Raw genomic sequence first — 16882 nt, forward strand, 5'->3', positions numbered from 1 at the left:
CTTGCTCTAAAATGGAGGGAAGTGTCTCACAGAAGTAGAATTTGGCCTATTGAAGAAGAGACCAGGAGACGGCTTCCAGCAGAAAGTAGGGAATGAGTTTGCAAAGGCATGGAGTTGAAGACCAGAGACTGTTAAGTATTGGTGTTTTGTTTGCTTTTAGAGGATTGGTGAGTTGAGGGGGGAGGTGGTATAGATGGGCTTGTACTTGGTTTTCATGGATGTGAAGACAATTGGAAAGGCAGGAGGAAGTCAAAAAATGGGGCTTTAAGTCTTACTGTGTATTCAGTCTTTGACAGACTGCTTCTCAGTGCTTAACTTTTCCCTCATGCAAAACCAAGGAGAGCAAATAGCATTAGGTTCATTAAGGTATCTTAACCTTCTCATTGTTGCCGTCCCAGCTCCTAAGAATGCTTTGTAATTATTCCTCATTATATAATACATCAGCTGAGAAGTGTAATCTACGTGAAATCCTGTTTTTTGTTTTTTTTTTTTTTTACCACAAATTATGTCCTGATTTGAAAATGAGATAACGGCATTATGAAAGTTTAATCATAAGCAGGTTCATTCTCTTACTGTGTGTGGCAGCCCACCTACACAGTTGATAACAGGTATGGTGATAAAAAGAAAAACCGAAGTTAAGTCTGGTTGAGGAATAGTGTTTCTAGATTATTTCAATTATAGAATAGAAACCTGTTTATAGCTTAAAAAAATTATAGACCAATTGTGATTGGTATGTCCATTTACTGCTTTTGTAGATTGGCCAGAATACACCTTTAAAATCTCAATCTTTTGTCCCTATTCTAAATAATATGTTGTTGTTGTTTGTTTTTTGTTTTTAAAGATTTTATTTATTCATTTGACAAGCAGAGATCACAAGTAGGCAGAGAGGCAGGCAGAGAGAAGGGAGGAAGCAGGCTCCCCGCTGAGCAGAGAGCCCGATGCGGGGCTCAATCCCAGGACCCTGAGATCATGACCTGAGCCGAAGGCAGAGGCTTTAACCCACTGAGCCACCCAGGCGCCCCTGTTGTTTTTTAATGCTGTTATTTATTTACTTAACAGAGGCGCAGCGAGAGAGGGAACACAAGCAATGGGAGTGGGAGAGGAAGAAGCAGGCTTCCCGCAGAGCATGAAGCCCTATGTGGGACTCAGTCCCAGGACCCTGGGATCATGACCTGAGCTGAAGGCAGACACTTAATGACTGAGCCACCCAGGGACCTCTAATTTGGGGCTATTAGTCCTCCATTAGAAATACAAGATTGTTTGGTTTCATTAAAAGACAAATTGCTGGAATGTGCGTATAAAATTTTAAATTTAAAGTAATACATGAAAAAATTCAAACAATGGAGACTTATAAAGTAATAATTCTCTTTCCTTTAAGCAATCATTTTCTTTTTCCTGCTGTAGAATCATATTTGGCAATCTCTCCTGCAGTTTGCATTTCTAAAGTTAGTAAATCTTAGATGTCTTTTTATTCAGTATACATTACGTTTTTAAAAGTATGTATGTGGGTATTTCTGTTCCACAGATGCTTGGTAATTTATTTAACTTATCCATCACTGATGGGCATTTCAGTTGTATCCAACATTTCAGTATCATAAACAGTCCTGTAGGAAGCTTTCTTTTTTTCTTGTTTTCTTTAAGATTTTATTTATTTATTCATGAGAGAAAGAGAAAGGCAGAGGGAGAAGCCCCCCCCACTGGACAAGGAGCCTGATGCAGAACTCAATCCTAGGACCCCAGGATCATGACCTGAGCCAAAGACAGATGTTTAACTGGGCCACCCAGGCACCCTGCAGGAAGCTTTCTTGAAACAATATCATTGCTGACTTGTGCTAGTGTGCTTGTAGGACACTTAATAGTGAAATTTCTGGATCAAAGAGTTTTTTTAGTTCACAAATTTAGATATTACTAACTTTGATTTAAAAATGTTAACTTGTTCACGTGTATTATTTCCCATACAGTTACCAGTATGTCTTTGCCAGTCTTTTTTTAAACTTTGCTAGTTTGATGGGTGATGAACAGTATAGCATATAGCATAAATTTTTTCTTACAATAAATTATAAGTGAGGTAGAGAACTTTTTCCATACATTTATTGACTGTTTATTTTTTCTTTGAAAACCTTATTCATATTCTGCACATTTTTGTTCCCTACCTGGTGGCTGCTCTTTTTCACTCATTCATTCGTTTATTAAAAGATTTTATTTATTCATTTGAGAGAGAGAAAGTCAGCATGAGCAGGCTGGAGGGGCTGAGGGAGAAGGAGACTTCCCGGCTGAGCAGGGAACCTGATGCTGGCTGATCCTAGGACCCTGGGATCATGACCTGAGCTGAAGGCAGACACTTAACCAGCTGTGCTACCTAGATGCCCCATTTTTCTTCTTTTATTTTCTCCTTTTAAATTTTTTTTCAACATTTTATTTATTTATTTGACTGAGAGATCACAAGAGAGACAGGCAGAGAGATGGGGGAAGTAGGCTCCCCGCTGAGCAGAGAGCCTGATGCAGGGCTGGATCCTAAGACCCTGAGACCATGACCTGAGCTGAACGCAGAGGCTCAACCCACAGAGCCACCCAGGTGCCCCTTTCTTTTAAATAACTTACATTTTAAGGAAATAAATCTTTGTCATATACATGAATACTTTTTAAACTAGCTACTTGTTTTTTGTTTGACTTTGCTTATGGTGTGCTATGCCATGTTTAGTTTTTATATTACCAAATACTCTTTTATTGCTTTTAGATTTCTTGTTATGCTTAGGAATCATCCAAGATTATGAAGAAGGAAAACATGAGTTTTTTAACTTATTTTTTTGGGCGTTTTATACTTAAATATTTAATCTGTATGAAATTTATTTTGAATAATAAGTGAATTAGGGAGGGCGCCTGGGTGGCTCAGTGGGTTAAAGCCTCTGCCTTTGGCTCAGGTCATGATTCCAGGGTCCTGGGATCGAGCCCCTGCATTGGGCTTTCTGCTCAGCAGGGAGCCTGCGTCTCTCTCTCTCTCTCTCTCTCTCTCTCTGCCTGCCTCTCTGCCTACTTGTGATCTCTCTCTCTGTGTCAAATAAATAAATAAAATCTTTAAAAATAAATAAAAAAATAAATGAATTAGGGATCTAATTTTTCAGTTTTCCAAAATGGCTAGCAGATTTTTCAATAGTATCTATTAAAACCTGTTCTGTGTGAATATTTATATGCTGATCCTCATTTGTAGTTTTTATTTCTGTGCAGTTAGTACAGACGTGTAATTAGTTGAGAGTTATAGATTTTTGAGTCAGTGGAGTAGTAGAAGGTGGTGGGTGGATTATACTATCTCCCTTCTTGCTGCTAAGGTTAATTAATGATAGGGGCACCTGGGTGGCTCAGTCAGTTAAACATTGAGACTCTTGATTTCGTCTCTGGTGGTTATGTCAGGGTTGGTGGGATTGAGCCCCTTGTTGGGCTCTGTGCTCAGTGCAGAGTCTGCTTGAGATTCCTCTCTCTCTCCTCCTCCCTCTGCCCCTTCCTCTCAAGCAACCTCTCTGTCTCTCTCTCTCTCAAATAATAAATCTTTAAGGAAAAATGGACAAATGATTGATTCTTTCAAGGAATACTTGTAACCATAACATCCTGTGGACTTGAAGCTGCTCTCACTTACTCTCTTAGATTACTTTTCTGTGGAGAGCGAAGTGAAGCTGGCGTGAAGATGTACGGCGTAGTCAGTGAGGGTTTTTTTTTTTTTTTACCCCCCAAATAACCAGGATTCTAAAATGAGTTTGAATTTCTCTAGGCAATAAAAACCTGCTAGCCAGTGCCTACACATTAGCTAATTCTGTACTTGCCACAAAAAGACAAAGAAGATGTTTGTTGAAAGAACTGAAAGTTGAAAAAAAAGGTTATTAGTCACTGCTTAGAACTTAGTTGTCTTTAGGAATGTAGCCACTATAAGTAGGCCTTGATTTTCTTTTTTTAAAAATTGTTTTATTTCTCTGCTGTTTGTTGCATGACTTTAGGGTTTAGAAGATGGGTATTAGTTCAGGCTCAGTTACTCAATGGCCATATGACTGTGAGCCAGATGTTTAATTTCTTTGAATCTTCGTTTTCTTTTTTAAAGATTTTATCCATGGGGTGCCTGGGTGGCTCAGTGGGTTAAAGATTTTATCCATTTGTCTGTCGGAGAGAGCAGCAGGCAGAGGGAGTCTGTTGTGGGGCTCGATCTCAGGACCCTGGGATCATGACCTGAGCCAAAGGCAGATGTTTAGCCAACTGAGCCACCCAGGTGCCCCAATTTGAACAGTATCTCTAAGCATGTGGAAGGATCAGGGCAATAGTTTGAAGAGTTAGTATTGAAGATGAGATGCCTTTGCCACCTTCTGATGGTAGAACAACAGAGATAGTGAAAGTTAAGGAAGAAGACATTTAAGGAGTTAGTATCCAAGGTGATCACCTGAAGGTTGCTGGGTAGGGCTTGGACTTGGGGGAAGGTGGAAAATACAACAAGCTACAGGTGTGAGGATTGTTAAATTCATCAAGAGGCCAAGGTGACAGTTTCATTTTTTATTGCAGGACTGGTTAAGGCTTGACAGCATCAATTTAGAGTGGGCCCATTTTTAAAATTATCTCTGTCATAATTACTTCTATAGTGTGTGACGGTTTGAAATCTGAGAAAGCAAATAGAGGGTGGTATCTGGGATTTTGCTGTGGTGTGGTGGGTCCAGGAAATTGGTGGTGGTGATAAAATGATTGAGGTTAGTAATTCTAGGCTGAGTAAGAAAACTGGTAAGGCAAACAGTCTAAATAAAAAAACAAAAAACAGTTTTATTAGAAGAAGAGAAACTGTTTCCCTGTGTTTCTCTTTAGAGCAATGAAATTTTAACTAGAAATTCCCCAGTTTGGCTATAATTGGATTACAGGTTATGCCAGCTATTTTCGTTTTGTTTCTCTACTCTTCTCCCCCGTTTTATGCCCAAGGAGGCTGACCCAAGGAGGCTGACCGGAATGGACTGTTACCAGTAAGGTGTGGTTGTGTGGGGGAGGGCGTGGGCTGGGGCAGGGTGAGGAGGGGACTGGCAGAGAGTAAGGGGAGTGTGTTTGGTTGGTTTCTTCCTTGCTGGGTGACCGTCACTCCTGTCCAACAGTTCTCCAAGGGATTCTTTTTGGGTTTCCCTAACTATTTCCTTTCTTTGTCCTTTGAGGCCTAGGGATGGGAATGGCTTCCCTGATACTTTTTACTAGCTGTAGAATTAATTCCACACCATCTTTTGTTGCTTTTCTTAAATTCTGCCCACACATGTACATGTACACGCATGTAAAGGGCCCTCTTTAAACTCGTCTCAGTAAACTAGCTCACCTGGGTCATCTTTATGCTGCCCTCACTCTGGGAGATACTTGTGCCCGTTCTTAAATCAGTCTCTGGCAAGGGGAATGAAACACAGCCCTTACTGGGGAAGCAGCCAGCAGCGTTGACCATGGTCTGTTAGCATGTACAAAGTCCCTTGTACTTTACCTGTCAGCTTTGTTGGCCAAATTTACAGTTAATTCGCCATCTAGAACAGGAGTTGGCAACCACAGCCTTGTTTGTTCATTTGTTGTGTTTGTAGTGAGTGGGCCATATGGCCTGCAAAGCCTAAAATACTTGCTGGTTGGCCCATTAGCTGACCCCTGATTTTAGAACTACACTGTTCAGTGTGGGAGCCAGTAGTGTACTTCCATGTGGTCCAGCCAGTTAAGTGCTTGAAATGTGGCTAGTCTGCATTGAGGTTAACACTCTAATTATAAAATACATATCACATTTCAGGAACTCAGTTGTACCTACCTACTTGCCCCTCCCTCCCTCCTTCTCTCTCTCTCTCTCTCTCTTTCTTTCTTTTTAGAGAGAGCAAGTGTGCCTACGCTGGGGGTGCTGGGAGGGGCAGAGGGAGAAGGAGAGAGAGTATCAAGCAGGCCTGACCCTCTGTGCAGTGCCTGATCTCACAACCCTGAGATGGTGATCTCCGCTGAAATCAAGAGTTAGAGGCTTAACCCATTGAGCTATCCAGGCACCCCTCTTTTTTACTTCTTAATGTGGCTCCTAGAAACTTTAAAATTACATAAGTGGTTCACATTATATCTCTCTGGGACAGCACTGAGCTGGCAAGTGACTGGTCACTTAGAAAGTGAGTAGATAGGGGCACCTGGATGGCTCAGTTGGTTATGCCTCTGCCTTTAGCTCAGGTCATGATCTCAGTCCTAGGATCGAGTTCTGCATCTCCAGCATCTGGTTTCTTGCTCAGCTGGGTGCTGTTCCCCGCTGCTTGTGCATGCACACGTGCTCTTGCCCTGATAGACAAATAAATAAATCTTAAAAAAAAAAAAAAAAAGAGTAGATAAAAGCTAACCTTAGGCAAAAGCCTGTTAAACTTAGTTTGTAAAGCAAAGCAAGCGTGGCACCTAGAGAGACATTTGACCCAGGTTTTCTCCTCTCCTCTCTCCTCTGCCTGAAATAATCTTTCTAGCACCGGTTACCATGATTTTCCTTTATTATCTGGGACTCAGCTCAAATATTTACCTACTCTGCAAAAGCTCCCTCCACCACACAGTCCTCTGTGTGTTGTAATTATGTTTGCGCATTTCTCCTGAGATCCTAAAGGAAGGGTTTGGAGTACATGTGTACTACTCTATTTTGAGTACACAGTGGGTTTTCATTTAATGAGTCAAATATATAATAGAATGAATAAATGAGTTACCAACTTAATGAGCTTGGTTATCTGCTTTTTCCTTCTGGGTGACTTCGGCAGAGTAGTAGTAATACGGGCTTGCTACAGGAAGCAGGTTTTTGGTGCAAAGTTGTGAAGAGGTAGCCCAAGTTGAAAAGAGTTTATTGTAGTCCTGATTGCTTTCACCTCCATTTTACTGGAGGTATTGCTATGATAGCACAGTGCAGTAAGTAAAAAATCTTAAAAGATTTGATTTTATATATAGTCTTCTGTGCACCCACATGGACGTGAGCTGGAGGAGGGGTGGGGGTGGGGGAGAAGCAGACGCCCCACTGAGCGGGGGCGGTTTGGGGGGAAGGGGGCACACAGGCTCCATCCCAGGACTCTGAGATCATGATCTGAGCTGAAGGCAGACACTTAACTGAGTCACCCAGGCATCCCTAGTCTGTTTTTTTTTTTTAAGGTGGTATATAGCATATAATAATTATAGAAAGCTCATCATCAAAACTGACTGAAATGAGGCAGACTCTTGATTTTGGCTCAGGTCGTGATCTCAGGGTTGTGAGATGGAGCCCTGATTCTGCCTCCATGCTCAGAGGGAAGTCTGGGACTCTCTCTGTCCCTGACCCCCCCTTCCCCCACCTCACTGGGTGCATGTGTGTGTGCTCTCTCTCTTTAAAGTAAATAAATCTTTAAAAAAATGGTTAAAATAAGACTTTCGATACTTCAGGGAATAAATTTGTAATATTTCAGTTAAATATTGTAGACTTTACAAGGGTTAGATAATGTTCACAAAGGTAAATGTTGGATGCCTGATTTGTTGGAGATCAGAAGGCTAGGAGAAAACAAAATGTAAATTATTTTTTTATGGACTTATCCTTGGCTGTACTCATTAGATATTATGAGTTAGTGATACTAGTAGACCTAGGCAGATCTTTCAGAAGTCGTATGACTCTCAGTCCTGGCTTATCACTATTTCAGGGTCAGTGTTTTAGAAACTTAGAAACCTTGACTTGACTTACGTGGTTGGATGTCTGTTCTTTAATCATTGGATGTTAGCTTTTAGGGCTTTATTCTTTTGGCTTTTTATCACATTTGATTTTTAAATTTTGAGGTAGTAAGAAAGTAACTTTGTTTTGACTATTACATGAAATAAATTTTAAGGTGAAGAAAAATGAGTAGAATTGGCTTTTTTTTTTCTCTTTAAGATTTTATTTATTTATTTGACAGAGACAGGGAGCACAAGCAGAGGGAGCGGCAGGCAGAGGCAGAGGGAGAAGCAGGCTCCCGCCGAGCAGGGATCCTGATGCGGGGCTTGATCCCAGAACCCTGGTATCATCACTTGAGCTGAAGGCAGACACTTAACCAACTGAGCCACCCAGGCACCCTAGAATTGGCTTTTTAATATATTTTTTTCCTACTATATAGCTTTGTAATGCTGCTTTAAAACATTTTTTTTTAAATTATATTTATTTATTTGACAGAGATCACAACTAGGCAGAGAGGCAGGCAGAGAGAGAGGAGGAAGCAGGCTCCCCGCTGAGCAGAGAATCCAATGTGGGACTCGATCCCAGGACTCTGGGATCATGACCTGAGCCGAAGGCAGGGGCTTTAACCCACTGAGCCACCCAGGCGTCCCTAAAATTTTGTTTTTTTAAGATTTATTTATCTTTAGAGAGAGAGTGAGAGGTGTGGGTGCATGGGGGGAGGAGCAGAGGGGGAGGATCTTTGAAGCAAACTTTGGGCTGAGCGAGGAGCCCCCATGCAGGGCTCGATCCCACAACCCATGAGATCATGACCAGAGCCAAAACCAAGAGCTGGATGTCTAAGCAACTGAGCCACCCAAGTTTTTTTTAAGTTATCTCTACACCCAACATGGGGCTAAAACTCAACAAACCTGAGATCAGTCAAGAGTCACACGCTCCACCGGTTTAGGCAGGCAGGTGCCCCATTCCACTAGAAAGCTTTGATGTCATTCTGAGTGAGGCCTTCAGAGACTAGTCTCGCTGTGAGGAAAAATTCTCCCTGTGTTCCAGTCCTTGACTCATCAGAGCCAGTTTGTAACAGTGGTTATGTTATTTATGGGTAGACGTACTCTTTTTGGAAGTGATGCACATGTAGCGAGAATTAATCTTTTATAAACATTTCTTTTGCCATCCCCTGTGGTAATTGAATTAGTTGAAGGGAAGAAGCTTCATAATATCATTTCTTTTCTGGATTTGTTTTATTTCTCTCATACTTGGTCCTTCTCATCCCGCCAGAGTGGGTTTTCCAATATCAAATCAGTTATTTTCCTGCTTTTTAAAATTCTTAGTTTCTTCAGAGCCCTCATTAAAATAAACACAGGCTCTTCATGATATGACCTCGGGCCTCCTTCCCAGTTACAAACTCCACCACTGTCAACTATTAAACATACTGTTCCACTATCTGCTGGCTTCTGTTACTGGTTTGGTAGGTCAGGTACCCAGAATAACTGTACTTTTTTTGTACTTGATAGTTACTTGTGTGTGTGTGTGTGTGTGTGTGTGTGTGTTGTGTTTTTTGTTGTTTTTAGTAAACCTGTGTGTTACAGTTTCACAGTTTTAGTAAACCTGTGTGTTAAAGTATTCACAGTGTGATATATCTAAATGTAGATTTTTATTTATCCTGCCTGGCCTTAACTTTGAGGATTGGCTTCTTTCAATAATTCTGGAAACTTCTCAGCCCCTATCACTTAGTTTTTTTGTCTCTCATTATAGGATGCATTTTGGACCTTCTCATTCTCCATGCTGCTTTTCCCCAGAAGTGCAGTCCTGTGAAAGAATTTAAATAGTCTAAGTGTCCAGTAGGGTATTAAATAAATTATATTTCAGACATAAAGACAGACTAACAGACCAATAAAATTGATGTAGAGGAGTTGTAACGACATGGAAAGATAGTCACAATATATTAAGTGAAAAAAGCAAGTTCCAATACTGCATGTATGAGTCCATTTTTATAATATGTATATTTATAATATGTATATTTGCGATAGTAGGAAGACACATGATATTTACCAAAATATTATTAGTTACTTGGATACCATAGGATAATGGGTGGTTTTCTTAGAATTCCTTTCAGGGAGGGCATTTGGGATATTCATTTTCAGTAATGAACATTACTTTTAGAATAGGGAGAGGCAGTTATTAAATTGAAATTGGCCTAAAGATGCCCCCACAGTTCACTGGTGTTAAAGAACAAAAATTCAACTGGATGGGGACACCTGGGTGGCTCAGTCATTTAAGCGACCAATTCTTAACTCTTCAGTTTGAGCTCAGGTCTTGATCTCTGGGTTATCAGATTGAGCCCCATGTCAGGCTCTGTGCTTAAGGTGGAGTCTGCTTGGGACTCTCTCCCTCTTCCTCTGCCCCTCCCCCCCTTCTTGCTTTTTTTTTTTTCCTCTCTCTTTCTCTCTCTAGAATAAATCAGTAATTTTTTAAAAAAAATTCAACTGGGGGGCGCCTGGGTGGCTCAGTGGGTTAAAGCCTCTGCCTTCAGCTCAGGTCATGATCCCAGGGTCCTGGGATAGAGCCCCACATCAGGCTCTCTGCTCAGTGGGGGGCCTGCTTCCCCCTCTCTCTGCCTGCCTCTCTGCCTACTTGTGATCTCTCTCTCTGTCAAAAAAATAAATAAAATCTTAAAAAAATTCAACTGGGAGAAGTTGAAATCTAATTGGCTTTATTAATTGATTCATGAATTGGACATCACCCATCTGCCAAGTAGAGGGGAGTTCAGAGGAGAGGGCCATGTGACAGGTGTTACCTCATTGATGCTGACCAGAAAATTCCTGATTGGTTAAAACTGCATTTCTGGAAGTGGTTGCAAATTTAAGTAGGTTAGGTTCCTGGTTTTGGTGACTTGTCCTACCATATGCAACTCCATTTTGGGCCTGTGGTTTTCATTTTAGCACTGACAAAGTAAATATTTCTGGAAAATTACTTAAAACTTTGAGTGCCCTTCACTCTTCTTGTAAGTATAATATGCAGTAGCAATTGTTGACACAAACAAAAATACTCACGTAGATTTTGCCAAGGAGAATAGATGAGAAAATATAAATTCTCATTAAAAAATTATTACTAAAATGACAAGAAGTTACCTTACAGTTTTTTCAAAGACTTCAGGAGCTAGAAGTTTTAGTCTTCCACTTCGTGTGTTTCAGCTCTCAGTCTGTTCTGTTTTATTCATTTGTGTGGAAGGTCTCTACACATGATGGTGGCTGATAGCCTTGATTCCCATAGTACAACAGGTAACTTTACATTTTAGTTAAAGTGATAAAGTAACATTTGCTATCAGATTATGAAATTCCTTTTCTGGAAGAAGGTACTATTAATATTTGAAAATAAGCTTTGAAAAAATATAAAATGAAAGATACAATAATGTTTGAAGATACGTTTTGAAAAAATATGAAATATACCATTTCAAGATAAGTCTACGTTGAACTTAAATGGATTCCAGTAAAACTGTAACTCTGAGAAAAATCTAACCATAACAAAAATTTCCAGTAACAGATTATTATAGTAAGAAAAATGAGCAGTGTATGTGACTGTTAATGGGCACCAGGTTTAATAGAATGGACATTAGCTTTTGCATTACTATTTAATTGTTCAGTTACCTTAAAAGTGTTGCATTAAGCTGTGAATGTTTTGCCAAAGAAAAACTTTAAAAAAAAAATTTTTTTTTAAAGAATTTATTTAGGGGGCACCTGGGTGGCTCAGTGGTTTAAAGCCTCTGCCTTCAGCGCAGGTCGTGATCCCAGGGTCCTGGGATCGAGCCCCACATCGGGCGCTCTGCTCGGCGGGGAGCCTGTTTCCTCCTCTCTCTCTGCCTGTTTCTCTGCCTACTTGTGATTTCTGCCTGTCAAATAAATGAATAAAATCTTAAAAAAAAAAAGAATTTATTTATTTGATTAAAAAAAAAGAATTTATTTATTTGACAGAGAGAAATCACAAGTAGGCAGAGAGGCAGGCAGAGAGAGAGAGGGAAGCAGGCTCCCTGCTGAGCAGAGAGCCCGATGTGGGGCTGGATCCCAGGACCCTGAGATCGTGACCTGAGCTGAAGGCAGAGGCTTAACCCACTGAGCCACCCAGGCGCCCCCCAATTTTATTTAAACAGTTTTTTTTCTTTCTCCAGGTAGGAAGGATACAAATTAGAAATTTTACAAAAAAACCTTAAAAACACTTTTTTTTTTTTTGAAGATTTTACTTATTTGTTAGAGTGCCATCACAAGCAGAGGGAGAAACAGGCTCCTGCTGAGCAAGGAGCCCGATGCGGGGCTCGATCCTTAGGACCCCAGGATCATGACCTGAGCCAAAGGTAGACCCTTAACCAACTGAGCTACCCAGGTATCCCTAAAAATTTCTTAGGGATGAATTATGCAAGATACTGTGTGTGAAGACAAACTGATAAATGAAGGCAAATCTCTACGCATATTGAAAGGGCAGACAGTCTGCTGCTTGCTTAAATTATAGTAGTACTGTGTTTCTGTATGAAAATTAGGAACTGTCTGCAAATCTGTGACAGTAATAAATCAAAATATACAATGTATATGGGAGTCATACAGAGCAACAAATTCTAATTAGAAATATTTTAGTACCTTGAAAATCAGTTTCTCTTTAAAATCATGAAAAAGATGCTCATGTTAGTTAATAATTGACTCTAGGGATGCCTGGGTGGCTCAGTGGGTTAAAGCCTCTGCCTTCGGCTCAGGTCATGATCTCAGGGTCCTGGAATCAAGCCCCACATCGGGCTCCCTTCTCAGCGGGGAGCCAGCTTCCCCCGCCTCCCACCTTCCTCTCTGCTTACTTGTGATCTCTGTCAAATAGATAAATAAATTAAAAAAATAATTGACTCTAAACCTCAGTTAACATTAGGAAGCTATGTTAATGTGACTTAGTATACAGAAAGGAATCTTTCAGAATAAGGAAATGAGAACAAAATGAATTTTATTTATTTTTAAATACTTCATTTGTTTATCAGAGCACAAGTAAGGGGGAGTAGCAGACTTCCCATTGAGCAGGGGTCCTGATGTGGGACTAAGTTGAAGGCAGATATTTAATGGACTGAATCACCTAGGCATCCCAGAACGAAATGAATTTTAGAATATTTTCACTCCCCCCCCCCCCCCGCAAGAACAAGCAAAAAACAAGTCTGTACCCATTAGCAGTCATTCCCCATTCCTCACACTTCTACCCCTGGTCCCTGGGCAACAACCAGCCTTCTGTCTGTCTCTGTAGAATCATCTCTTCTGGATTTCATGTAAATGGAATCCTATAATATGTTGTTTTTTTGTGACTTTCATTTAGCTGTTTTCAGGTTTCATACATATTAAAGTGTATCTCATGTTTCTCTCCTGTTGCTGCTGGGTAATATTTCATTATATGGATCAACAGCATTCTGTTAATCTGTTAAGTTAATGGATATTGGAGTTGTTTTCAGTTCGTTATGGATATTGCAGCTATAAACATTCATATTCAGGCTTTTGGCTGGACACGTTTCATTTCCCTTGTGTGTATACTTAGGGCTGGGATTTGGTCAGGTGGTAGCTCTGTCAACCCTTTTGAAGAACTTTCAGACTGGTTTCCAGAGCATCATTTTACATTCCTACTAGTAGTGGAGGAGGGTTTTAATTTCTTCATGTTCTGGCCAACACCTTTTTTACTCCCTGTGCCCCCAAACAAAAAACAAACAAAACCTCTGTTTTATTCTTACCAAGTGGATACCATTCTTCTAAATATTCTTGTTACAGGTGTTTATAAACACTTCTCTAATTGTATCGCAAAAGAACTATCACATCCAGTTCCTGAAATAACACTCTTCTCAAACAACTTTTTTTCCTCCCCCCAGCTTTATTGAGATCAAATTGACACATTAACATTGTATAAGTTTATGGTGTACAGTGGCCAACACTTGTTACTTTTGATTGTAGTCATACCGTGGGTGGGTGTGAAGTGCTGTTTTGTCATGGTTGTGATTTGTGTTTTACTGGTGGCCAGTATTATGGAGTATCTTATTAGTATTGGCTATTTGGATATATTTTGGGGAGCAGTGTCTGCTCAAATACTTAGCCTATGTTTAAACTGGATTACTTGTCTTTGTATTACTGAGTTGTAAGAATTCTTTATAGATATAAGTCCCTGATCACATTTGCAAATGTTTTTTTTCTTGTTCTGTGGGTTGTCTTTTTACTTTCCTCATGTTGTCCTTTGCAGGAATAAATTTTGATTAAGTCCGGTGTATCTGAGTTTTCTACTGTTGCATTTTTTGTAGTCACAGTTGCAAGATCCATTCAGAGTCTAATTTCTCATGGTCAGAATTGGATCTTAAAGCATCATACGATTAATACAGTTCTCATTACTGTGTGTACCTATAGTAGTTTTGTTTTTTCTTCTTAATATTTTTTTTGGTGAGATTTTATTTATTTGTTGGAGAGAGAGAGCACAAGCAGGGGAAGTGGCAGGCAGAGGGAGAAGCAGGCTCTCCCTGCTGAGCAGGGAGCCTGATGCAGGACTCAATCCCAGAACCCTGGGATTATGACTTGAGCAGAAGGCAGATGCTTAACCAACTGAGCCACCTAGGTGTCCTTCCCTGAGCAGGGAGCCTGATGCAGGACTCAATCCCAGAACCCTGGGATTATGACTTGAGCAGAAGGCAGATGCTTAACCAACTGAGCCACCTAGGTGTCCTTCCCTGAGCAGGGAGCCTGATGCAGGACTCAGTCCCAGAACCCTGGGATTATGACCTGAGCAGAAGGCAGATGCTTAACCAACTGAGCCACCTAGGTGTCCTTCGTAACATTTTTATGTATAAATTTCCTTCTATTGATACTGCCCATGCTTCATTTTTTAAGTTATATCATGTTGTGGTTGTATTATAATTTACATAGCCATCCTCTTGCTTGTTTTTCAACTTCATGATTAAAATAGTGCTGGTTAATAGCTATATCCATCAACTTAAGAGTTGCCTTATTTTCTTTCCTTAGGTAGGATTAACTTAAAACAGTTGATGGCAAAGAAGATACAGTTGACAGCAGAGGCAGAGGTAAGTAGCTTCCTGTTCTGAAAGAAGAATGTAGAGTTAGGGTAAGGAATTTTGTTTAGAAAGTGTTTGATGCTCTGTTGCTTAAAGAATAATTTACCTTCTTCTCAGTTGACACTATCCTGCCACTTCTGTCATCCTACATGTAAGAACCCAATTGCTTTTTCTCCCCATCCTGCCCACCACTCTCAATTTTCTGACTTTTATTTATTTTAAAATTTTTTAAAAAGATTTTTAGCTTCTTATTTGAGAGCGAGAGAGAGTGAGAGAGAACATAAGTGGGGGTAAGGCAGATGGAGAGGGATAAGCAGACTCCCGGCGGGGATCCTGATGTGGGGCCCATCCCAGGACCTCAGGATCATGACCCCAGTGGAAGCGACTTAACCAACCGAGCCACCCAGGTGTCCCTCATTTTCTGGCTTTTACCAGCAGAACTTGATTTTAGTGAACCGTGATATAGTTGAATGTCTGTACAAGTGCTATATGAAAGGTTCTATCACCACCTGTCATGGTTTGTAGTGAATAATGGCTCAGCAGTAAATCTAAAAGTGGATTCCTGTTGTTAGGGAGGGTATGGCTGGAGCAGAAGTATGGAGGTAGGAAGCTTAGATCTCTTGGAAATGTCACTTCAGTTGATGGGCATCTGTGCTCCTATTAGAACGTGACAGAAAAAAAAAAATACAGTTGGACAACTGGGGCTAGATTGTTAAGCACTTTTTCCCCTCTGTCTTCATGCCCTCTTCATACAGCTCTTTCTCCTTGAAACCTGTAACTTCTGTTTCACTAGTCAGAATACTGCATATCCATCAAATTCTAGCTCAAATGCTGCTGCTTCTGTAGTTTGCTAAGTACCAGCTTGAAATGGTGTCCTTTCTTCCCCCTTTTTATTTCTAGTCACCAAAATTTTTTTGGTGAACTTACATACTTAGGAATGTTTTAATTGGTAATTTGATATCTAATGAGATTAAACATCTTACCATTGTTTATTAATTGGAATTTTTTGAGAGAGATTAGGAACGTTATTTTGATAGCAAAGTTGAAGATAATGTATGGACTTTGGAGATGAGACAAGATAGAAAGCTACTGTAATATTCTAGTATTCTAGATAGGGTAAACGGGCAGGGAGGAGAGCAGTCCTGTTAGCAGTCCTGTTATGGGCTAGGCCGTGTACCAGATGGTTTACATACATAATTTTATTAAATTATCTGATTTACAAGGTTGATCTCTAAATGGTTACATTCTTTTTTTATGGGTTGGTATTTACTAATGTGAAAGGACCATTGAGGTTGACAGGTATGTGAATATTATTTGGAGGCCATGAAATGTACTTGTTCTTCTCTTTTGTGGGTTTTTAGAAATTATTGTGTTTCTTTTTTTAGAGAGGAAGAGGGCAGGGAGGATCAGAGGGAAAAGGAGAGAGAAAATCTTAAGCAGGCTCTGTGTTGGTGAGGACCCAAGGCGGGGCTTGGTCTTAATACCCTAAGAGTGTGACTTGAGCTGAGATCAAGAGTTGGTTGCTTAATCAACTGAGCCACCCAGCTGCCCCTAGAAATAATTTTTTTTTTTTAAGATTTTTATTTATTTGCCAGAGAGAGAGAGAGAGAGAAAGAGTACACACAAGCAGGCAGAGAGGCAGGCAGAGGCAGCGATAGAAGCAGGCTCCCTTTTGAGCAAGGAGCCCGATGCGGGACTCGATCCCAGGATCCTGGGATCATGACCCGAGCCGAAGGCAGTGGCCCAACCAACTGAGCCACCCAGGCGTCCCCCTAGAAATAATTTTTAAAACAAATGAAAATCAAAAATCTTTTTAGTCATTTGTAGTTTGGAGTCATGCCCTGACCCAGTTCTCACTCAACTACTTTGGACCATCTTCCCCTAATCTTTAAGGTGAAAACATGGTTCTCACCATCTCCAGGGCTCTGTTCAGCTCCAGTAGGCTGTGTCATTGCATAACTGGTCTAAACTTTTGCTCCTAACTCACTGTTTCCTGGTGTAAAGGAAATGGATAATCTGTAGATTTTACTGGGCAACTCTTTCAGCTCCACAGAACTGCAATTGTCAGATAAAATATAGTATACTTAGCCAAATTTGAATTTCAGATAAATAATTTTTTAGTCATTTTGCAACATTTGAGATATAATTATACTAAAAAAGTCATTTGT

The 16882-nt window shown here is 40.4% G+C and overlaps 1 protein-coding gene across 2 annotated transcripts in view; it reads left to right on the forward strand.

The window, feature by feature from the left end:
• The window catches only part of SOAT1 (sterol O-acyltransferase 1), a 74531-nt gene that overhangs the window by 29168 nt on the left and 28481 nt on the right, over positions 1 to 16882 (forward strand). For both annotated transcript variants that reach the window (XM_080823875.1, XM_080823874.1), the window contains exon 3: positions 14665 to 14723. In XM_080823875.1, the coding sequence (XP_080680001.1) occupies positions 14665 to 14723 (59 nt within the window). The remainder of the gene's footprint in view (positions 1 to 14664; positions 14724 to 16882) is intronic.

This window comes from Martes martes (assembly GCF_963455335.1).
Source record: "Martes martes genome assembly, chromosome: 15".
Lineage (NCBI taxonomy): Eukaryota > Metazoa > Chordata > Mammalia > Carnivora > Mustelidae > Martes > Martes martes.